Source organism: Solanum lycopersicum, chromosome 9 (assembly GCF_036512215.1).
Source record: "Solanum lycopersicum chromosome 9, SLM_r2.1".
NCBI classification, from domain to species: Eukaryota; Viridiplantae; Streptophyta; class Magnoliopsida; order Solanales; family Solanaceae; genus Solanum; species Solanum lycopersicum.
In genome coordinates, this window is record NC_090808.1 from 46,909,572 (window position 1) to 46,935,590 (window position 26,019).

General features: G+C 35.6%; 1 protein-coding gene across 1 annotated transcript; it reads left to right on the plus strand.

The window, feature by feature from the left end:
* The first annotated feature begins 60 nt into the window (after positions 1–60).
* LOC101264970 (receptor-like kinase TMK4) lies at positions 61–3,392 on the plus strand. Its single transcript, XM_004246998.5, has 2 exons — positions 61–2,509; positions 2,762–3,392. The coding sequence occupies exons 1-2, from the start codon at positions 226–228 to the stop codon at positions 3,301–3,303; spliced, it is 2,826 nt and encodes a 941-aa protein (XP_004247046.1). The 5' UTR covers positions 61–225; the 3' UTR covers positions 3,304–3,392.
* Positions 3,393–26,019: the final 22,627 nt, after the last annotated feature.

Consider the following 26,019-nt stretch of genomic DNA (forward strand, 5'->3'; position numbering starts at 1 on the left):
CGGTGTCGTTTTTTTTATTTTTAAGCAAAAGGCCAAAAAAAGAAAAAGAAAAAAGCAGCTACTCCTATTATGGAAAAGTTGGCATAAACGCTCTCTCGCCATGCCATACATTCTCTGCTTTCCTTCCTTAATTCAAGCATTGAACAGAAGGCCAAACCCTTGTCCTCTTTCTCCTCTCTCACACCCGAACAATGAGGTGAGAGAAAAAGAGAAAGGTATGCTACAATGGGTAAAAAAAGGTACAAATTCTATGAAAAAATCCCCTGCTGCCTCCTCTTCTTCCTCCTCATAGCCGTTGCCTCGCCGGATGAGTTATCCGTCGTCGTCCGTGATGGTTCTGCCGATGATGCATCTATTATGGCTAAATTGGCTAAGTCTCTTATACCAACACCACCTGGCTGGTCAGGTTCCAATGTATGTAAATGGTCAGGCGTATCCTGTGACTCTTCAGGCAGAGTTTCTTCAATAAGTCTCATATCAAAATCTCTAGGAGGTCAATTACCACCAGATCTTAATCAACTTTCTAATCTTCAAAGCTTTAATATCCAAAAGAATCGCATTTCCGGTTCGTTACCTTCTTTATCAAACCTTCCTTCTCTTCAAGAGGCTCATCTTGATTCCAATAATTTTACCTCTGTTCCCACTAATTTCCTTTCCGGACTAACAAATTTACAAAAGTTTAGCATGGATGAAAATCCTAGTCTTCCTCCATGGACAATTCCTGATAGTTTGACGGACTCAACGACCTTGGCTGATTTTTCAGCGTCTAATGCAAATATCATGGGTCAAATTCCAGACATTTTTGGGTCATTTCCAAGTTTGGAGAGTCTTAGGCTTTCGTATAATAATCTTACGGGGTTCTTGCCCTATTCTTTTGCTAAGTCTGGGATTCAAAACTTGGTACTTAATAATCAAAAGCTTGGGCTTACAGGCAGGATTGATGTTCTTGGTTCTATGGAACAGTTAACTCAAGCTTGGATCCATGTTAACAAGTTTGAAGGGCCAATTCCTGATCTTTCTCTTTGTACTAATTTGATCGATATCCAGCTTCGTGATAATAGCTTAACTGGAGTGGTTCCTCCTTCTCTGACTTCCCTTCCTAAGCTAACTAACGCATCTTTGCAAAATAACATATTCTTAGGCCCAATTCCTGGTTTCAAACCAAATGTCCAGGCGACCCTTGGAAACACAAATCATTTTTGTAATCCTTTTCCAGGACCATGTGATCCACAGGTAACTATATTGCTTGACGTTGCTGGAGCCGTGGGTTGTCCGAAGACACTAGCTGAGTCTTGGTCAGGGAATAATCCTTGTAAAGGTTGGAACTATATTACATGTGATGCTAAGGGAACTGTGACTGTTATCAATTTTGCAAAACAGAATTGGGTTGGTACAATATCACCTGCTGTTGCTAATCTCACCGGTCTCAAATCATTGGTCATGAATGATAATAATCTCACAGGTCCTATTCCGGTTAGTCTCACAAGTTTACCAGAACTGCAGCTTGTCGATGTTTCCAACAACAATATTTCTGGCAAGATCCCAAAATTTCGTCCCGATGTCATACTGAAAACATCTGGTAATTCATTTATTGGGAAAGATGTGCCTCTAAGTGCTCCACCTGGTGCAAGACCAAGTTCAAGTTCGTCAACAAATAATAACTCACCTTCTGCTGCCAAAGATGAACATAAATCTTCCATCTCTACATGGGTCATTGTTGCTATTGTTATTGCTGTTGTTGTCCTAATTCTAGTTTTGTGCTTGGTGCTATATAAATACAAGCGTAATAGAAAATCAAAATTGAATAAAGGCAAGGAGCAAAAATTGAAGAATGGTTCCTCTAAAAATATGAAGGGTTATGGTGCAATTCCAAGCACGGCCAGTCAAAGTGATACCTCAAACAGTGAAATATATGTATATGATGGTGGGCATGTAACTATCCCAGTGGAACTTCTGCGAGAGGCGACAAACAATTTCAGCAAAGAAAATATATTGGGACGTGGTGGTTTTGGGATTGTTTACAAAGGTAGACTCCATGATGGGACAGAGATTGCTGTGAAGAGGATGGAAGCTTCTATAGCAAGTAACAAGGGTCTAACCGAATTCAGAGCTGAAATCGAGGTACTCACAAAGGTTAGGCACAGACACTTAGTGGCACTTCATGGGTTTTGTGTCAATGGATATGAGAGGCTTTTAGTATATGAGTACATGCCACAAGGGACATTAGGCCAGCACTTGTTCGATCATGATCAACTAGGATTTCTACCTCTCACTTGGAAACAAAGATTAACAATAGCACTAGACGTTGCAAGAGGGGTAGAGTATCTGCATGGTTTGGCACAACAGAGTTTCATACATAGAGATCTAAAGCCTTCTAACGTACTTCTTGGGGATGACATGAGAGCTAAGGTCTCCGATTTTGGATTAGTTAAAAATGCACCTGATGGCAAGTATTCTGTGGAGACGAGGCTAGCAGGAACTTTCGGATATCTTGCACCAGAGTATGCTTGTATGTACAACACTCCTTTTTATATTGCACGAATTAGTTCAATTTAAACCACAAAACAAACAAAGGAACTATATGTCTAACTCATTATAATTTGATGATAAATTTAATGGTTAAAATGCATGACTAGCTTAACTAGCGCTAATAAAACTTACTAATTCTTCTACCATTTCATAGTATTTGATTAGGAATATGATTATATGTTTACACATGATAAATATATATTCTCATGATATCTCTGTTTGTTCGAACTAGCCACTGGAAGAGTTACTACAAAGATTGATGTCTTCGCCTTTGGAGTGATATTAATGGAGATTCTCACGGGCAGAAAAGCACTTGATGAGAGCTTACCAGAAGACAGAAGTCATTTAGTGGTTTGGTTTAAAAAGATGGTTGTAAACAAAGAGAAGATTATAGAAGTGCTAGACCCGACCCTGGATCCAGACGAGGAAACTTATCAGAGCATATGCAAAGTTGTAGAGCTAGCAGGACATTGTGCAGCTAGGGAACCATCTCAGAGACCAGATATGGGCCACGTGGTAAATGTCTTAGCTCCTCTGGTAGAGCAATGGACACCCACGGCCACTGCTGGAGATGATAGTTTCAATATTGACTTCACTATGAGCCTTCCTCAAGCCCTGCAAAAATGGAAAGCTAATGACAATTCCATGCTCTCTGAAGACACGTCGTATGGTGACTATAGCGCATCCACAAGGACTTCACAGTCCATAACAGTAATCAGGAAGGTGTCAGAGACGGATAAAAACACATTTAGTTGTACAAAGGAACACCAGTGAGTAATGTAAACATACTTAAAATTGTGACTAAAAGACGTGTATATATATGCCAAGGAACTGATAACATAGATATGCACCATTCTGCCTCATTTCCTTTCTTATCGCTCATAGAATCTATTTTCTGCTCAATTATGGATCAGGTAGACATTTGGAATTTAAATAGATTCCTAAAATTTGGCTCTAAAATCCTCTCTATCGCACGTCAACCCTTAGCTGGACCAATGGGGACGAAAATAAACCTAGAAAAAACATAAGAAAGGCTTAATGAGCTAGTGACAAAGAGCACAGCTGCAACTTTTCCGATAAATTTTATTCTCTTGGTTTGTCCTCTTCTTCTATAGATCCCTTCATCCATAGTTCATAAACAAACGATTGAATCTGAACTTATGGTGATGGGGCGATTTTTGATGATAATATCTCGTAAAATATTAGTGTAAATGGAATATACATGTATCTACTAATTATTTACTTAACATAGTTATAGTTTACCTTAGTTACAATTCACGACCTACTTTTAGCTATTATTACGCATATTAACTTTTTTGTTTTATATACTTCGGAATTTGTATATATAATTTGTGCAATTCAGAATTTGTATAATATAATTTGTATAAATGTTTTATACTTGTGATATCTGTAATTGTGTAAAATTCGTTATTTTGAATTTATACAAGAATAACTAATTATACAAATGTACCAGCGAATTATACAAACTTGCGAATTATATAAATCCACAAATTATACCAATGAGGCAGCTCAAACTATAGCTACAGGCCGTAAATATGCAAACTATACCTATGGAGCATAATTAAGTTTATGTCACGACTCAACCCATCGGGCCGTGCGGACACCTATATAGTACTACCTAAGTAGGAGAACACTGTCATTCCAATAGTTACAACATGCAAAAATTAAATAAAAACAGAACAAATATACTAATGAAATTTTATAAATAAGACATTTAACACAATTTTTGTTAAGACTTGTAAAGTAATTAACACCACCAAGGATTTACTCTAAATGGTATAAGAGCTACTAACAGTACAAACTGGACATAATAAATAAAAGACACAGCTCCACTATGCGGAAGGAAAAATAGAAGATACTGGAGAATTTCTTCGTCTTCACCTAATGAAATATCAAAAACCTGCATCCAGACTATGCCAAAAAGGCATAGCAAGAACAGTATCACTACAAACTACACATATTTGTAGGCATCATCGGTCAACCCGACGCCCACCACATAACCTAAGAAAATCAACTAACAAGTGTTTCCAATAACCCACTCGCTTCTCCACCTTAATATTCCAAAATTACACTAATACCCTCACTACCAACTACCTTCTTAGTTGACCTACATACTAGAGTCTTTATCAAAACCTAACTATTCTAGCTCATAGAAGTGTCCACAAATACAACTACAAGCACTCTGACTAGTCACTCACGACATTCCCTTACTTTCTCTTCATATTACCCAACCCTTGCCACATGGTACATTACGTCAAACTTTCTAACTATCAACCAGGAATTCCTTTTTCCAAGGTGAAATCTACCTAAGTAGTCACATCACGTACACTACCTCCACTTCTCACCCTTGCAACATACAGACAACCCTTGTCTATCAACAATAACACTATTGAACAACAACAAGATGCATAACGGGTAAAATCAACAACAAACATAAATAAGTCTTCATAATCATTTACAATTCTGGGAAAAGCAACATCAAATATCACTTATGCACAATACGCAACTTCACAATTACAAGATATACAACTACGTCAAGTCATTACTCCTCACAAGGGATCCAAACCTAAACTGTTAGCATACAAGAATATGGTTCCTGATCCAATGATTATACCAAAATGTGGAAACCCATCTCATAATTATGTTGGAACGTGACAACTGATCCCATGATTATGTCGGAACGTAGCAATGTAACCAAGTTAGTGTGTTGAAATGCAACATCCCGTCCATTCAATAAGTCACAATCATAATCACAATCCAGTCATGATTCATGACATACCACATTCAATTATTTTCATATAAGATAAGTGTGATCCATAACCAGTATTTACATACGTACATGCATTATAACTAAGTAAAAACGAACATATATCACACAATAATGAAATCACAATCATCGCCTATGAAGTATTCATCAACATATATCACTAAGACAATAACTCGACAATACTTAGCCCTAGTTCATCATCTCAGGCTTCTTCCTATGATTTTCATTATCTTTTGTTCGGTGCGTGAATGCCTACATATAAATTCTACCGTTGATTTACATTATATTATGCAATGAGCACATATTTATAACCACTCAATTAATAAAACCTAGCCTATGTGTGCGTCAAACATCCGTAGGGGATTAGGCCAATAGAATATTTGGGTTTTTGGACAATAGAATGGTGAATTTGATTGGAATTCCGCAAGCTTTATCCATCCTAAACTAGAAATCTCTTCCTATAATAACCCGAAAAGTAGTAGACTAAACTAGCGCCTAAAATTAGGGTTCTAGAGTTTGGTGTATAAGGATTAGAGTAGTAGATGAGACTTGTCGTTCTTAGAGTGAAATATTTAATGGTTGCAATCAAGGCACGTCTTATACCCCATAAATTACTAGACCATCTAGGGTTTACTGTGGTTCAAGGCAAGGGGGCAAGGCCCAAGACTAGGCCAAAGTTGCCCAATCTTGGAAGCACACTGCCTCAAGTCCACGACCACCACCACGACTAGTGGTATGGACCATAAATCGTGGTGTGGTTCATGAGGAAAAGGCAATAGCTCCTTAAGGACTGCCTCAATGTGGCGTACCTTCATGATCCATCTTCGCAACCAGCGATCTTGATCATGGTTTGTGGGAAGGCTTGTAAAGATGCCTTAAAGTGAGGGAATCCAAGACACTTTAAAGCCAAGTAGTATCCCATGTTAAACCACCTTTACAACTAGTGGTCTTGATCACGATTTTTGAGGGGTCTCGTGAAGTTCCCTAAGATTAGAGGAAGGCAAGGACTTGAGGTTAAGTCACTACCTAGGGACCACGACCATCACCACGTCTCGTGGTCTTGACCACGGATCGTGGGAGGTCTCATGGTCATCCCTTGGTTTTGTGGAGGCCAAGACACAAATATCTAGCTACTGGTCCAAGAACATAAGAAATACCACAGTTTGTGGTGAGGACCACAAACTGTGGTGCCTCTCGTGAAGCTTAGACAATAGGCTGCCAAGTGGAAGAGATTTTAGGAAATTCCAAACATGGGACTTGGTGGGTGGGGTCGTTTTACCTAGTATTAAAGCCCCTATGTAAGGTATTTTAAGCTTTGAAACACCAATTTAAGTCACCTTATAACAAGACCCAAATTAGATTCCCAAAATGCTCCCTCTCAAATATTTCTCTCTCTAAAAACTGAAGGTTTGAAGAAGAAGAAGAAGAAGGAGCTTGAAGCTTATGTCAAGAACAAGGACTCCATTATTGAAAGCTTGCGTTAGAGATTTTATCTGAGGTATGTTTAGCTTTTCATCTATGGATTCTTCCAACCATAAAATCCCCTAGAATTCCCCAAATTTGTGAAGAAGAACCCCAATCTAAGCTAGGTTTTCTTCTAATGTGTGGGTTGTTGGGTTTTAGCAAGTGTGAATGGGAAAAGAAAAGAGAGAATATGAAAAGTGAGGGAACTACTTTGGAGGGAAAATGAAAAGTCATTTGCAAAGTGCAAATGAAAAGTCATTTCTCCCATATCGGCAAAAGAAATGGAAATTATTGTCCTTATAGAAGGAAACACTTCCATTACTTCTTAAAGAGCTAAGAAGAAGATGCCCCCTCGCGCCGTCGTCGTCGCTCGCTCGGCTCGACTTTGGCTTTGGCTTTGGCTTTGGATTTGGCAAATGATGTGATTGATTAATAAATTTTTTGGACAAAATTTATTTAATCAGTTTTTGTTAAATCAAATAAATCCTGTTAATATTATCTCTTATAAATTTGCGGGTAACGGTTTCTGAAAAGTCATTACTTTCCGAAAAGTAGTTATTTTCCTAACAGACACATTTTTTGGAAAAGTTGTTATTTTTTCCAAAAGACACAACTTTTTGGAACAAACGGGTCTGAACAGACACGTTTCTTGCTGAAAATGGCTATAAAAGGAAGTCAATTTTCGATTTTTTCAAACACTGAAAAATTTTCTTTCTCTGCATTTATTTTTCTCTCAAATAAAATCAAAGTGTCGATCCACTGAGTTTGTGTGACTTGTTGTTGTTCTTAAGTTCGTTGAAGTTAAAGAAGTTTGAGGTACCGCTATTTCTTTAACAGGTTTAATCCGTTTTATCTTGGGAGAAATTAATCCATAACCTTGGGTACAGTGAGGGGATTAAATTTCTTAAGGACACACAGTAGTTTTTGTGGACTCGGATTAATTCTTGTATTTTATATTTTTTCTGCTTCACCTTATTTCTGTTTCTGTTTATTAACCTTATAAATACAGGTTATTGTAAGAATAACAATCTTAAGAAATTTAACAGTTTCTGTATTTGAGGTATCTGGAGATTAAAACCTTTATGGTTTTATACTCTGCTTGAATTTTTAAAATCCATTCGATTAACGATTAAAAGAACATAAAAACTTTATCGTTAAATCAGAAACAGTTTGTGTAAAGATTTGTTCTTTACTGTTAGTATTTCAAATACTTAATTTATCTGCCATTTGTGACAGAAAAAAAGACTAATTCAAGTCAAACAAATGTTGGAACAGTAAGTGCTGCAACAACAACGGTTGCACATAATCGTTCAAATGCTGCCTTAGCACCGGCTGAGAAACCTGCAAAGTTTTTTGGAGTCGACTTTAAGAGATGGCAGCAAAAGATGTTCTTCTATCTCACTACGTTGAGTATGCAGAAGTTCATCAATGAGAATGTTCCTGTTATGTCAGATGAAACTCCGGCCAATGAACGATTCTTGGTAACAGAAGCGTGGACACACTCAAATTTTTTGTGTAAAAATTATATTTTGAGTGGTCTGCAAGATGATCTGTACAATGTGTACAGCAATGCCAAAACCTCAAAAGAACTCTGGGGTACTTTAGAAAAGAAGTACAAAACAGAAGATGACAGAATGAAGAAATTCATTGTGGCAAAATTTCTGGACTATAAGATGATAGACAATAAGACTGTCGTCACCCAAGTTCAAGATTTGTAGGTCATAATACATGATCTCCTTGCTGAAGGATTGATTGTGAATGATGCTTTTCAAGTGGCTGCAATTATTGAAAAGTTACCTCCATTGTGGAAGGACTTTAAAAACTACTTGAAACACAAACGCAAGAAGATGACTGTTGAAGATCTCATAGTAAGGTTGAGAATCGAAGAGGATAATAAGGCTGCAGAAAAGAGGTCATGTGGTAATTCAGCAATATCTGGAGTAAATTTTGTTAAAGAAGATCCCACAAAATTAAAGAAAAGAAAGAAAGCATCTGGTCCAAAAAGCAATCCTCCTAAGAAGAAATTCAATGGAAACTGCTTTAATTGTGGTAAACATGGTCATAGGGCTAATGAATGCCGGGGTCCTAAGAAGGACAAGAAAAAGAAGGATCAAGCAAACTTGGCTGAATCCAAAGGAGAAATGGACGATCTCTGTGCAATGCTTTCAGAATGTAACTTGGTTGGAAATCCAAGAGAATGGTGGATAGATTCTGGTGCCTCATGCCATGTTTGTGCCAACAAAGAATTATTTTCATCATATACTCCATCACTTACAGATGAAAAATTGTTTATGGCAAACTCCGCTGTTGCAAAGGTGGAAGGAACTGGCAAAGTCCTATTAAAGATGACATCAGGCAAGGTGGTGACTTTGAATAGGGTCTCATATGTTCCAGAATTGAGAAAGAATTTAGTTTCAATTCCAGTTCTCACCAAGAATGGATTTAAATGTGTATTTGTTTCTGATAAAGTAGTAGTAAGCAAAAATGATATGTATGTAGGAAGAGGCTACCTTAGTGATGGCCTTTTCAAACTCAATGTAAATGCAGTTGATATGAATAAAGATTTTGCTTCTTCTTACTTGCTTGAGTCTAAATGTTTATGGCATGAACGTTTGGGACAAGTTAATAACAAAACCTTGCGAAAACTGATTAACTTAAATATTTTGCCAAAATTTGAGTGGAATAAATCAAAATGTCAAATTTGTGTTGAATCTATATATACTAAGCGTTCTTATAAACCTGTTGAAAGGAATTCAAATCCTTTAGAATTGATTCACACTGATATTTGTGACATGAAGTCAACACCATCACGTGGTGGGAAAAAGTATTTCATAACTTTTATTGACGATTGCACTAGATATTGTTATGTATATTTGCTAAATAGTAAGGATGAAGCAATAGATGCATTTAGGCAATATAAAACTGAAGTTGAAAATCAGTTAGATAAAAAAATCAAAATGATCAGAAGTGATAGAGGTGGAGAATATGAATCTCCGTTTGCAGAAATATGTTTAGAAAATGGAATAATCCATCAAACTACTGCTCCCTACACTCCTCAGTCTAATGGAATAGCAGAAAGAAAAAACCGAACTTTAAAAGAAATGATGAATGCATTACTTATAAGTTCAGGTTTACCATAGAACTTGTGGGGGGAAGCTATCCTTACAGCAAATCAGATATGTAACAGAGTGCCTCACTCAAAGACAAATTTAATTCCATATGAGAAATGGAAAGGTAGAAAACCCAATTTGAAATATTTGAAAGTGAGGGGGTGTCTAGACAAAGTCCAAGTTCCTATACCTAAGAGGGTAAAAATAGGACCTAAGACTGTGGATTGTGTATTCAATGGATATGCCACAAACAGTAAGGCATGTCGATTTTTGGTTCATAAGTCCGAACATCCGGATATTCATGATAATATGGTAATGGAATCAGATAGTGCTAAATTTTTTGAACATATCTATCCGTATAAAACTAGACTTGAGTCATCTAGTGGGGGATCTAAACAACCCAGAGAAGAACCAAAAGAGAATGAACAAAATGAAGAAAGTCCAAGACGCAGTAAACGTCAAAAGACATCTACTTCATTTGGATCAGATTTTGTAACATTTTTTCTTGAAAGTGAGCCTCAAACATTCAAGGAAGCAATGTTGTCTAGCGTCTCAACCTCTTGGAAGGAAGCTGTTAATAGTGAAATTGAATCAATCTTAAGCAATCATACTTGGGAGTTGGTTGATCTTCCTCCAGGGAACAAACCCTTGGGTTCAAAATGGATCTTTAAAAGGAAGATGAAAGACGATGGAACTATTGACAAATATAAAGCAAGACTTGTTGTCAAAGGTTTTAGACAAAAAGAAGGTCTTGATTATTTTGACACATACTCGCCAGTGACTAGGATTACATCAATTCGGATGTTAATTGCACTAGCTGCAGTATACGGTCTTGAAATTCATCAAATGGATGTGAAAACGACCTTCTTAAATGGATATCTTGAAGAGGAAATTTACATAGAACAGCCTGAGGGTTTTGTAGTTCCTGGTAAAGAAAAGAAAGTGTGCAAACTTATTAAGTCACTTTATGGGCAAAAACAAGCACCAAAACAATGGCATGCAAAGTTTGATCAAACCATGTTGTCAAATGGATTTAAGATCAATGAATATGATAAATGTGTTTACATTAAAGATACTCCAAATAAGGAAGTTATTTTATGCCTATATGTAGATGATATGCTTATAATGAGCAAAGACATTGCTAATATAAAAGTTACAAAGCGTATGCTTGCTAGTAAGTTTGATATGAAAGATTTAGGAGTTGCTGATGTGATATTATGAATTAAAATTCTTAAAACTCCTAACGGTCTAGCATTGTCTCAAACTCATTATATTCAAAAGATACTTGAAAAATTCAAATTTTTGAATTTTAAAAGGGCAAAGACTCCAATTGATGTAAATCTTCATCTTGCAAAGAATAAAGGCGAAAGTCAGTCTCAATTGGACTATGCTAGCGTATTAGGAAGCTTAATGTATGTCATGAATTGTACACGACCAGACATAGCTTGTGCTATCAGTAAACTGAGTCGATACACAAGTAATCCTAATCATAATCATTGGTTGGCAATGAAGAGAGTTTTGGGATACTTAGATGACACTCAAAACTATGCTTTACATTACAACAGATATCCAGCCGTTCTTGAAGGATATACTGATGCAAATTGGATTACTGGGTCAACTGAAATAAAATTCACAAGTGGATACGTTTTTAATATTAGTGGAGGAGAAATATCTTGGAAATCATCCAAACAAACATGTATAGCTCGCTCTACAATGGAGTCTGAATTCATTGCTTTAGACAAGGTAGGTGAAGAAGCTGAATGGCTCCGGAATTTCTTAGAAGATATTCCATTTTGGCCCAAACCAATGGCCCCTATATGCATACATTGTGATAGTCAAGCTGCAATAGGAAGGGCTGGAAGCATTATGTATAACGGCAAGTCTCGTCACATAAGACGAAGACATAACTCTGTGAGCAACTACTCTCTAGTGGAATTATCACAATTCACTATGTGAAGTCAAAAGATAATGTGTGGGATCCAGTTACAAAAGGCCTAAATAGAGAGAGAGTTGAAAAATCATCGACGGGAATGGGACTATGGCCGAGAACAAGTCATCGTGGCGGTAACTCTACCTAGAAGACTGGAGATCCCAAGATCTAGGTTCAAGGAGATAAAACAAAGTCATTGATGACGGTTCAACATTGTCAAAAGAAAAAAAAATTATTATTATTATTTTATGGTCCATTCTCATGATGAGACAATGTTTAGTAACCAGGATAAAGACATAAGGACTTTTTTGGTTTCTAAGTTTGATACAGGGAATATCAAATAGTGTATCTATGGGATAACATATTTAGAAATCACCTATGTAAGTGTGAAGTGTAAGCCGCTTCAAGGAGAATCCGGTAAGGCCATTTCTTTAAGCACTTACTATCCAAGATGTGTTCATGGCTGAAACGAAAAAAACAATGAAAACTAAGAACAGTTCAAGGGTTGATTGTGTGACATATGTTGTCTAGGTATACACCAAAGCTCGACGGTTCAAAGATATCAAATCTACCGATTGACCTAGTATATCCGATATATGTTCACTACAGAAAGTTTAAAGGGAAACCTGCTTATCCAGATGCGATTAACATTTACCTACAAGACACACAAGTTCTTTCATGCATATGTTTTAACAATAGCCTTCCCCATTCATGTGGGGGATTGTTGGGTTTTAGCAAGTGTGAATGGGAAAAGAAAAGAGAGAATATGAAATGTGAGGGAACTACTTTGGAGGGAAAATGAAAAGTCATTTGCAAAGTGCAAATGAAAAGTCATTTCTCCCATATCGGCAAAAGAAATGGAAATTATTGTCCTTATAGAAGGAAACACTTCCATTACTTCTTAAAGAGCTAAGAAGAAGATGCCCCCTCGCGCCGTCGTCGTCGTCGCTCGCTCGGCTCGGCTTTGGCTTTGGCTTTGAATTTGAATTTGGCAAATGATGTGATTGATTGATAAATTTTTTGGACAAAATTTATTTAACCAGTTTTTGTTAAATCAAACAAATCCTGTTAATATTATCTCTTATAAATTTGCGGGTAAAGGTAGCATTCTGAAAAGTCGTTACTTTTCCGAAAAGTCGTTACTTTCCAAAAAGTAGTTATTTTCCTAACAGACACATTTTTTCGAAAAGTTGTTATTTTTTCCAAAAGACACAACTTTCTGGAATAAATGGGTCTGAACAGATTTCTCTGAACAGACACATTTCTTGCTGAAAATGGCTATAAAAGAAAGTCAATTTTCGATTTTTCAAACATTGAAAATTTTTCTTTCTCTGCATTTATTTTTCTCTCAAATAAAATCAAAGTGTCGGTCCACTGAGTGTGTGTGACTTGTTGTTGTTCTTAAGTTCGTTGAAGTTAAAGAAGTTTGAGGTACCGCTATTTCTTTAACAGGTTTATCCATTTTATCTTGGGAGAAATTAATCCATAACCTTGGGTACAGTGAGAGGATTAAATTTCTTAAGGACACACAGTAGTTTCTGTGGACTCGGATTAATTCTTGTATTTCATATTTTTTCTGCTTCATCTTATTTCTGTTTCTATTTATTAACCTTATAAATACATGTTATTGTAAGAATAACATGAGTTTAGTTGGGTATGACTCCAATTGGTTAGATAATACTTATTTATGGTTAATTTGGTATTGATCCATGATATTATGATTAATTTATGTGAATTCCATGGTTAACCCTAGAAATCAACGTATGTGGGTTTGTGCCTTGTGAAAATAAATTGATAATTCTTGATAGATTATGTATAATAGTATCATGTATAGAAATTATTCAAGAATAGGAATATGAAACCATGAATTGCACTAACATTATGAATGTATGATAGATCATGAATTCTAGTGATTGAAATCGGGATTTTATGATGATTTATGCTTATAATTGCGTATGACTAAGACTTGTGACTAATATGTCTTGTGATCTAGCCTAGTATGATAATTGTGGAGTAAATATTTAAAGTAGGGATTGAAGTCATAATTTTGATCACAAGGTCTTATAGAGTAAGTTTAATATGATGACATAGCTTGCATAAAATTGGTATATATATATATATTGATTTAGTTGTTGTAGAAAGCTTTTACTCACATGACCTACTTAGAACTATAATAATGCTTGTGTGTAGAATGTGAAAGGTCTACTCACATAGAATGGTTATAAATTGAAAGGTAAATCACCTAAAATGAATCAAAGCATGTTAAAAAATAATAGCTTGAAGATCTGACATATGACCCCTTCATGTATATTTTTGACTTAAGTAGAATGGGTTAGAAGCTCTCATGGAATCTTAGTATTGAGAAACTTTTTCTCCTAAGGTTACTTTAAATTAGCATTTTCCTGATGTTCTTCATGGTAGCTTGAATCAACATATCTGTGATGCTTTTCATGGTAGCTTGAATTAGCATTTGTTGGATGCTATTCATGGTATCTTGAATTAGTGTAGACATTTTAGACTAGGATTATGGATCTATACTATTCTAAGGGTAGCTTGAACTAGCATTATTAGAATGCCTTCATGGTTGCATGGCTTGGTTAGGCCAAGAAAATTTCATGGTATCTTAGGATTGAGGATTCATAATCGCCTAAGCATATGTTAGGATTGAGGATTCATACTCTCCTAAGGATAACTTAGGATAGAGGATTCATACTCTCTTAAGGATATATAGCCTAGGGTTAAGAATTCACACTCCTCTAAGAGTAGCATGTATCATACATAATATTTGCATGGAATCTAGGTTGGAGTACTTGTTTTCTTCGTTATATTTTTTTTCATGATAATGTCTATGGTAGTTAGGTGTAGCCTAGTAGGGTGTTATTCTTTGATAGTCTAGATTGATAAATAGTAAGTATTGATTAAGCTATCCTTAAAAAGTACTTAGTGTGAATGGTAGTATGGGATGTCACTCATACATGACACAACTATTACTTGAAGCTAATTATGAAGTGTCCTCTTATGTGATGTATGTTTAGCTTGGATTGTTAATATATTTGCCTTCAATTATTGACATAAGTCGATAGTTCCTTGTCAATATGGAGTAGGTCAAAAATAACACTAGTGGATAGTAAGCATGAATACAGTGACTCCAAGGACATGATTAGTATGTGTGGTAGTATGGGATGTCATACATACAATTCACAAGTGTGCTTTGAGGTTACTCAGGAGTAGAGTTCTCTTATGACATGAAAACCTAAGTCTTGACTATGAACGAGGATTGTGCCCAAGAATGACCCAAAAAAGGTACTTAGCTTGGATGGTATTATGGGATTCTATTATTGCCTAACGCACGTATGCTTTGAGGTGGCTTGTGAATTAGTTCTTTTGCAATAGAAAAGATTAGAGGTTGAAGAATGTCGTATGAAAGTCTAAGTAAAGAATATTCCATGGACATGACATATTCATTAATGCTCATTGATTGTCTTATGTTGACTTATGATTATACGATGCTTATGTTGAAAAGTATGCTATAATATATTATTATCTCTTATGCTTATGTGTTATGTTGACTCACAATTTTGCGATGCTCTTGTGATGTTGTGCTAGTTATCATACTTGGTACATTTTTGCTAGTTATCATACTTGGTACATTTTGTACTAACACATACTTTGCCTACATTCTAATCAAATGTAGGGTTTTGGAGTTTGAGTTCCTTTGGAAGCTAGGTTCCTAACGAGCAAGAAGAGTTGAAGATTTGGTGATACCTCATAGGTTTGAGGACAATCTCATTTTTCCCTTATGTCATTTTTTTATGTTTTAGACTTTTTCATGGGTTGCGTCCCATGAATTTTACTGAAGAGTTTTAAATAGATGGTCGAAGACAAAATTTTAGGAAAGACTTCCACTTGCTTTATGAAAAAGAGTTATATTATATGTATAAAGTTTTAAAATTTCCGCATTTTTCTATTATCTTATGTTATGATATGCTAAGGGCTTGTATGATACCCCTTCAGGGTCAAGAACACCATGTTAAATTGTAACATCTCACAAGTTAAAATAACTAGGAAGAATTTAAGTATTAAAAATGCCATTTTCTAAAAGAATATAAAAATTTGAAAAATTTGTTAAGTATCATAAGTTGAGTTTCTGGTCAACTTCAAACAATCATAGCTCTTATATCAGTATGATTTAGGTGCATTTGAGGTATCGTTGGAAAGATCTTGGAATAATATTTCTAACTGCAGTGAGGTTGAGCAATTTCGAGTTCGTATGAGTGAGATACAATCATTTGAAGTTGGGTTATTCAAATAAGGAAAGTCCTAAATCTGATTTTGGAAGGGTATTTCAGTCTTTTTCTTACCCAATTGTTTTTATTAATTTTTAGTAGTTTAATTGGGGTAAAATTAATTTTTTATTAGTTTAGAAAAGTTGAAGTAGGTTGTGGATTTTGCCAAGGATATCAAGAATCGTTAAGAACGTTCGAGTTCGGTTGTGGCAAAGAGTTGATGTTCCTTGACTACTTGAAATAAAACCCTCAAATGACCCATATTCTCATCCTTACTCTTAGAATATACCAAGATATCATCAATGAAGACAATTACAAAAGAATCAACATAATTCTTGAACACCATATTCATAAGGTCCATAAAATTCATTGGGGCATTAGTTATACCAAAAGATATGACTAGGAACTCATAATGAACAAACCTAGTTTGGAAATTCGTTTTAGGTATGTCTTCACCCTCACCCTAAGTTGGTGATATCCCAACCTCAAATCAATTTTCAAATAGTAACTCACTCATTGAAGTTGATCAAATAAATTATCAATCCTAGGGAGAGGATACATATTATTTATCGTGACCTTGTTCAATTGTGTGTAATCAATTCACATTCTAAGAGACCCATCTTTTTTTTCTCATAAATAATACAGGAGCGCCCCATGGAGATATGCTTGGTTGTATAAAACCCTTGTCCAGAAAATCCTTGAGTTGAGCCTGCAACTCGTTTAACTCGATCGAATTTATCCAATAAACAGAAATTGATAAGGGTTTTGTATCCGGCAACCGATCTATGCCAAAATCTATTTGCCGTTCGGGAGGAATTCTTGGAAAATCATCGGGAAGACTTTCAGTTCACTAGGACCAACTCTAAAGGAGGGGCTTTGGACCCAAGGTCCTTGACCCTCATCCCTTAAAAATCATCTTACAAGTTTTTAAACACGAAATGATTTGACCTCTAGGGATTGAATTTCCCCCTTTCCATTCTAAGACGGGTTCATTAGAAAATTGAACTTAACTACCCTTGTTCTACAATCAATAGAAGAAAAACAAGCATGTAACCAATCCATCCCCAGTATGAAATCAAATTCCAACGTATCGAGTTCTGCAAAATCGATCAATGTAACTCTATTGGACAATAATATGGGATAACTCCTAAAGACTCTTTTAGCAACAATGGAGTCACCCATCCGGCTAGTAATCAAAAATGATTAAATTAGGACATCATAGAGCACATAAAACTTCATGGACACTAAAGGGGTCACAAAATATAAAGTGGCATCGGGATCTAGTAATGCATATACATTAATGGAAAATACTTGTAACATATCGATGACAACATTGGGATTGTAAGGTCTCTCAAAATGTATTTAGGTGTATAGAATCTCACATGTGACTAAAAAGGTTAATAATGTGTTAATTAAGTGTTTTGCAGTATGTATACTTGATTTGAAGTTATTTGGAGGTCAAACGTCAAAGAACGTCCGAGACGTTTGGAAGTTAGCTTTGAAACGTGCTAGTGTGTTCTAGTGTGTCTTGGTATGTTTTAAGTGTTGTTTGATTCTAAAATTGATGTTTAAGGTCCTTAACTTGTATATGATTGTATTTACGTTCGAAATTTCCGGGAATGACTCCTCAAAAACCACCCAAGGGGTCCTTCAGAAGGACCCAAAGGCTGCCTAGACACTATTTTGGCGTTGTCAATCTACGCTCAAGAACGACGCCCCGTTCCTCAGTCTACGCCTATTCAATGGGGGCCGTTGATCCACACTTAGTTGTGTGAGATTAATACCCCAAAATGGAGCCTCATTCACCATCTACGAAGCAGCAGACGACGCTGTCAACCAGATGACGGTCCGTCGACTGCCCTCTGTTAATGAGGCCTACAACTGCAGCATGCACACTATTATGCTAAGGGGTCAATGGTAAATTCACCTCACGTCCTAAATAGACCCTATTCAGTTAATTTATATTTTTTTTGGGTATATTAAGTTATTTAAAAAGATGAAAACCCAATTCCCAATTCATTCTTTAAATTTTAACCTTCCCTCTCAAAACAAAACCTCTCTAGAAACCTCCATTAGAGATGGAGCTCAAGGTCAAGCTTAGAGGTGCAATTTCCATAGTCTTCACCATTTTTTCGTGTCTTCTTAGTGTAATAAGGTTTGGTGATTCTTCATCCTTATTTATCCATTCATCTAAGGAGTTCCTTCCAATGTTTTCAAAGAGATTTCACGATCAAACTCTAGATCTTTCAATCTAGCCATGGGTTCCTTCTCAAAATGATTTCAAAAGAATTCTTATGATGAGTTGTTTATTATCTACTGTTTTAAGGATGATTTTCAATCCAATTTCATAATAAACCAATGATCCTCCCAATTTCTCAAATTAGCCTATAATGTGGGCATTGTGATCATGATGTTAGGCTGATTGTAACATGTTTCGATTATATTAAATTGATTATAGATAATGTTTTCAATGTAAATTGATGTTGAATTATTGCTAATAGATCAATGATTATCAAAGCAATGGAGAATTGGTAAGATTGTGTTATTCCTCTATTTTTAATAGAATTGATAGTTGAATTGTCCTTCTATGGTATTGTGTGGTATGATCCACTTATGGTGTCGATGTTTACTTTATTTTTAATCATATTATGTGTAGATCATGGCCGTGAAGTCAAGTTATGAATTATGAAGTGTGAATATGATAGTCACACAATGTGAAGTTCTATGCCTAGTAGCATAATCTAGTATCATGTGCTAGGTGCTAATGGTGTCTTCAACATTTCTATGAAGTTGTTAGGTTTAGGATTGGTCTAGGTGCTACAATTGATGAAGTGATAATGGTGAATGAACCCTACCTATGTAAACCTATATGAATTGTGGGATCTTAGATAATGCTAGGAGTCTTGGATGCAATGTTAAAGGTGTCTCGTCTCCTATGCTATGAAGTGATGTCTGTGCTACGCATGAATTTGTATTGTGATACTTGTAGCTTGGCTGCCTCACCAATATGTTGATAGCCATTATGTGATCAAGTTGTCCAATGTACACACACACCTCATGCATATCTATAAGTAGTATAGGTCCATGGTGTCAAATGAAAGGAATTCTAATATGCAATAATGTCTACTACTATGCATGTAAAGTAAATTTCCATGAAGTATGATATGTATCTTAACTAGGATGACTTGTTAGTTGTATTAGTATAGCAACGGTATGAGACTTTGTCTATATATTGCACATGTCTACCTTAATAGAATAACTCCTATGGCGATTACACAATGTACATGCATATGAATGTATGATTAAGATATGAACATGAAATTATATGCTATGATGTCAAGTATATGATATAATGAAGTATGAATATGTGTAGTGTTTAAATGTGTTTATGTGAGGTGTTCTCATATAAGTACACATACATACATGAAATCATACCTATGGAACATATATGATAATCTAGTAAAGTAGGGTCATTTGAAAGGGTTTCTCAATTGTACTCTAGAACTAGGCTATGCTTGAATATGCTATGCCTATTTGAAAGGTTTCCTCACATGATTTAGGTTGATGAAAGGAAAATTCATATCTATAACCTATGAGATATGCATATTTGGAGTTAATCTTCTAAGGCTGATTTTATGAAGTAAAGTTAATAAAGGTTAGCTTAGCAGGCTTATTTTATAAAGCAAAGTTAATAAAGGCTTTTCAATAAAGGGAACTTAGCTTAGCACCGAGTGAACTTGATAATGAGAGTTGTCCCTTCCCAAGATGGAAGGTAGGTTCACCAATGTCTCATGAGATGGAAACCTCCACGTCTTTTGAGTCAAGGTTTCTAGTAACAATCTCTTAGTTCCATAACTACGTGCCCTCGTAGGATATATCTAGTGGATCCACATATATAAGCTATCATGTATAGTTTATCCTTCGCAAGTAGAGCACCTCTTTTCAATGTGGGGTTGTATGACACTGAATTCCATGTTTAGCACTCATGATCTAGTGTCGGTTAAGGCGAAGTTTCCCTAAAGTAAAATTAAAAATGGAAGTAAGAAAATGAAACCTAACTAGGATAACCTAAGGTAGTTGCTTAGTATAGGTGAGGGAATAAAAATTTACCTATGCATTGCACAAGTAGCTCTTTAGGGGAGTTCTAGGAAGGTGTTCCATATGTGTATGCATATGTTTATGTCATTTATGAATGACATTATGATATTGACTTACTTGCATTATAATATGCATTGTATGAGTCCTGTAGTGTTTTTGTAATGAGGTCTTACTTTAGATGCATAATATTGGTCTTATTGACTAAATGATGAGGTCTTATCTTATACATGTATGATGTTGGTCTTATTGACTTTATAATGAAGGTATTACTTGGTATGCATGAAATTGTATATACTTGTCATGTTGATGTATTGAAGTAGATGATATGACTTATGGTCTCCTTCTGAGTTTACTAAGTATCTGTAAAGTTATGGGACTTCACATGTACATTGCACTAGTAGTCTTAGACTGAGATTTTGAGTAAGGTCTTATGAGGTCTAAATGAAATAGAGTCCAAGCATGCTATTCATGTTGACTATTACTTCTTATGATGTTGTTAGTAGTCTTGAATTGTATGTTCTCTTAGAATGAGTCTCTTATGTGGTCTATAAAGCTTGTCGAGTCATGTATGAAATATGTTCCTTATGATATGATATGTTCTATGTTTGAGTTAATGTAGGTTATGTGAATGTTCACCTTGGTAACCTTAAAGTGATGCTTGAGTGTGAGTTGTAGAACGGGACACTATTCATGCATTGCACCAAGTGTTACTAGAGGGTTACATAGGGGTAAAGGACTTATGGTAAAAGAATGAATAAAGTCATGAAATGATAAATGAGCCTTAAATGAAATATGTGACTTTATGTACCTTAAATGAATTATGTGGTTTTATGTGATGTCAGGAATAGTATCTATGCCTACGTGAAGTATATGAGCTATGTTGTACTTATTGTATCAAGGCTTTAAGAAGTTTTATATAAAGGAATGATGCATAATTTTCTAAGAAAATGTCCTCTTTAAATTCATGTTTTTGCATGGTTTCCATTCATAGTGCATTCTTTTACTAACACCATTCTTCTTCACCTTTTTACACAAAGTGTAGGTTATGAATGCTTAAAGGATGTCTCTAAAGTGAAACGCTTGATAGATGTTTCCCAAGCTCAAGAAAGGGGTCCTTATGATTCAAGGATTTCCTATGTCAAAGTTCTTATTTAAAGTTTATGTAATAGCTAGATTATTATGTTATGTTGATAAGGGTCGTGCCCTTATCTATTCTATCGATGTTGAGTCTGAGATGGTAAAAGAGACTTAGAGTCTAACTATGTATTATGACTATATATATATATATATATTGATGTTTCTAGCATATGATGTGCTATGAAAGTTTTACATTTTCCATTAAAATTACCTATGAAAATGCGATAAATGATGACTATGGACCTCCGAGAGGTCAAGTACACCATGTTACTTCTAAGGGGTGATCCCCGGTCGTGATAGGGAGGATTCTCTTGACCACCCCTAGAAAGGAGAGCGTAGAAGTGATTCTTCTTAGGAGCATTGGAACTAGGACCGCTTGCTTGTGCTTGTTTATTCCCCTTTCCTTGACCATTTTATAGGAAGATCTCTCACCTTATAGCCACTCTTTCCACAATCAAAGCAATTATTCGTTCCAACTAAACATTCACCTATGTGTTTCTTACCATACTTTAGACAAATAGGTTTCTTTCTTGGTGATTCACAACCTTTTCCCCTTTAGTATCTAGGGTTAGACACCCTATCATTACGAGCCTTGGAAAAATTTGAAGGAACTTGGTTGGAGAAACTCTTCTTGAACTTAGGTTTGTCTAGAATTTACAACTTACCCTTAAAAGTACCTCCTTCATAGGAACTTACCCTCTTAGCATCCTTTTTCTTCCTCTTAATCCTACTATCCTCAACTCGTTAAGCATGCTCCATCACACGAGAAATGTCCATGTTGTTATGAAGCATCGCCGAATGACACTCTTCCACAAGATCATCGAACATACCCGTCATAAAACAGTTCATTTCATCTATAGGATTGGACACTAAAAAAGAGACATATTTAGACAACTTAGTGAATTTCAAAGAGTATTATAGCACACTTATACTTTCTTGACGAAGGTTGATGAACTCTTCCACTTTTGCCTCTCTTTTGTACCTTGGGAAGAACCTATCAAGAAATTCCTTCCTAAAGACTTCCCAACTTATGGGACCCACTCTCAAAGCCCTAGTGTCCCTCCATTGAGTGTACCATGTTTGAGCCACATCCTTGAGTTGATAAGAGACTGCTAGGCCTTCTCATTTGAACGCACTCCCGTGGAATACAAGATCTTGTAAACCTCATCAAGAAAGTCTTAGGGATATTCATTCACCTTAGACCCAAAGAAAATGGTTCATCCTAGTGAAGTCCCTCAAGCAAGAATCCATGGTACTAGCATTTTGGTTCACACGGGGTACAACTTCCCAATTTGCTTGAGTCGTCATAGCTTGAACTTGAGTAGTTACAACTTGAGCTTGAGTAGTCATGGATTAAGCTTAATTTAAGAAAGTCAACTTTATATCTCCATCCATCATGGTCGGAGGATTGACCGAGCTTGTTCACTTTGAGGAGCTTGGTTGTCTTGCGGAGGTACTCCCGCATTAGCAATCTCCTATTTAAATCTTCTTGCGGTTTATTTTATAGGTCATAACCAATATCCACAAGAAAAGGGCTAGTAGAAAAGGACAAAAAGAGTTAGTACTCTTGAGATAAGACATAGAAATACTAAGAAGATTAGAATCTCCTAAGCTTCACATAGCCTATCATTCATAAGTGTAGCGCGCTTCACAATTTTGAATAAGTCTTTATGTAGACGTGGTTTAGTGAGACATAAACCCTAATATTAATCAACCTCATGCTATGCTACAAAGTTTTTCACGATCGGGGAGCACCCCTTAGACGTAACCGACATCTTCGTCCTTGAAGAGTCCTTAGACTAGCCCTTATCATACACCATTGCATATCATAGGTAGAGAAAATGAGGAAAAAAATTAAAACTTTGCATACAAAGTATACATAGACTTCTAATTTATTCACATATGAAGTTTAAATAGACTTCTTATTTAACGACATAGTCTAATATTTTCTCACACATGACCATCTATTATAAAATAATAAGATTCGGGACATAGCCCTTACACTATTAAAATATGTCTTATATAGAACTTACAAAAAAGTCTCAAAAGATAACAAATGAACATTGTGTTAGACATAGTCAAATAGTAAAGCTAGAATAGTGGCATCATCCTCGAACTTTAGGAATTACCAACAACTTAGAAACTATCCAAGTCTTCCTTGAAAATGGCCTTGAAACTCTTGAATAGCCTGAACCTACATTATTGTAGAAATATAGAGAATATGGGTTAGTACAAACCACATGTACTAAGTATGAAAACATATGCAAGTAAAACCATTGAAAACATGCACAAGAGGATATTTTCTTTACAAGAATAACATCATCATAAAGTCATATCAACATTTCATGTTCTAGAGTTCATATCATCAAAGCATACAATAATCATACTCACAATCCCAACCCAAGCCTACAAGTGCAATGCTCATGTGAAGTCCTATAACCCACATAAATCAAGTAAACTAGAAAAGAGATCACAAGTAATGTCTTTACCTCATATAGCATCACATGATGTGTAGTCTTCATTATACATAACAATTTATACCAATATCATGTTCATCAAATGGAACCAACATCATATAAGAGAAACATTACATAGGCCCAATATCATGCATTTCTTTCTTAACATAAGTGCATAAGAACTCCTCTTAGGACTCCCCTCAAGGCCAACTTATGCAATGCATACGTAAAGTCTCATATCCTTACTTACACTAAGTAGTTCCCCTTAAGTCATCCTAGTTAGTGTCCATATTTATTATTTTCATTCATTCATTTTACTTTAAGGAACATTCGACATAGTCGATAATAGACCATGTTAGCTAAACATGGTATTCGGTGTCATAAAACCCTACACCAAAAGAAGGTTCTCTACTTGCCAAGGTAGAACCACACATGAACATAAAATCTAGGTGGATCCACTAGCTAGTCTTCCTATGGGGCCACATAGTTAAGGATCTAGGAGATTTGATAGAAACTCTTTTATGCACATTTGCATTGTAGTATCCATCTCATGAGAACAATAGTGAACCTACCTTCCCTCTTGGGTCTCTCATATCTAGTTCGCGTCAGTGCTAAGATAGATTCCCTTTTTGAAATATCTTTAAACCATCAGTAACATTAGCTTATAGTATAGGACTTAGGAGACTACCCCCTTGTATAATCATGATCATAGCTCTTAGGTTTAGAATAAGAACTTTCTTTCATCACAATCCAACATTAGTGAGATCATCATATCATAATCATAATAATAAGGTACGTACACAAGAGAATCACTTTCAAACTTGCATGATCATACCCCTATCAAGATCTCACATCCAACATATTCATAACATACTATCATATTCTTCATATCATTATCTTCCTATTATACTCACATATTCATACATTGAACGGCATCATCAAGAATAGACCAACATAATTAAAGTAAAGTATTGATGATCTTAAAAGTATTACCAATGACTTCCTAGAATCCCCTTCAAGATCTTACCCTCAATTCCACAACATTTATCAAATAATCAATCAGCGTCATCATATAATAGTAAATTAAGTAATATAACTTCCAATTGCAACATCCCTAATAATCTATTAATCTAATTTATAGTTAGGGTTAAGGAAAAAGGGTAATTCATAGTTCTTTTAGAGAAATTAGGTCAAAGTCCAAGGAACTACAACAATCCACCACTAAACAATCATAATCCATCAATATAAATCAAATAAATATTACATTAAATCAATTTGAAAGATAACCCACGAAATTGATGAAAACCATAGTTTTGAAGAACATTGAAATCAATTTTTTGACGATTTTCTTGGGGAAAAGAGCCCCAAGAGTGAAATAGCTTCCATACCTTTTTAATTCCTAGAGAATTGTATAAGCAAGTATTGATCTTAAATCCCTAATGAAGCTTGAACTTGTTCATAAAACGGGGTCTTTGGGGGTAGTGAGAGAAAGTAGAGAGAAGTGAGAGCTAATTGGGTTTTGGAAATTATGAGTTGTTAGGTTAGTTTAATGACTTAGGGTACTTATAATAGACCTAAAATAATTAATTATAACCGACCTTAAACCTTAATTAATTAATTAATCATAACTAAATTCCCCTAACTTAACAATGAAGAGACAGTAAATAGGGTCCAAAACGACTAAACCCCGTCCATGGGACGTTGACTAGTGGTTTGGTTCAGAGACCCATTTCTAGGATTTTTTGGTGACATTTCTAAGTGTCAACCAACAAGAAGTATCGAGGGAGCATCATTCAAAGACAACTCATCCTTTTCCCTCGTGGTTGCATACTATAATTTGATAACTATTGAGGTTAAATGTTAGGGTCCTCTTCAAGGACCACCACAGTCCTTGAGGAGTCGTACATGGACGTTTCGACCCGAAACACACTCAAATATATATCCTAATCCTTTTCACCAAATTTGGATTTTATCGAACTCTTTAAACCCCTTGAAACATATGAAGGCACACTAGGTCGTCTTCACAAATCTCCGGACGTCATAGTCGTCCCTTGATGTTTTGGCGCTAATACTTCCTAATAAGTTTAAATACGTTCATTTATGAGGCTCTAGTCTAAGTCATGAAACTTCCGTAGTGTTACACTTGTACACCCCTTCCCGCTCAAATCTTTCCCTACAAGGGATCTCTAGAGTTACTATCTTACTATTACAATTAAGCCTA

Bases quoted from the DNA above. Each gene is read 5' to 3' on its own strand.
- LOC101264970 (XM_004246998.5), top strand. From the start codon at position 226: ATGGGTAAAAAAAGGTACAAATTCTATGAAAAAATCCCCTGCTGCCTC. The intron at 2,510-2,761 runs GTATGTACAACA...TGTTCGAACTAG, and splicing joins TCTTGCACCAGAGTATGCTT to CCACTGGAAGAGTTACTACA.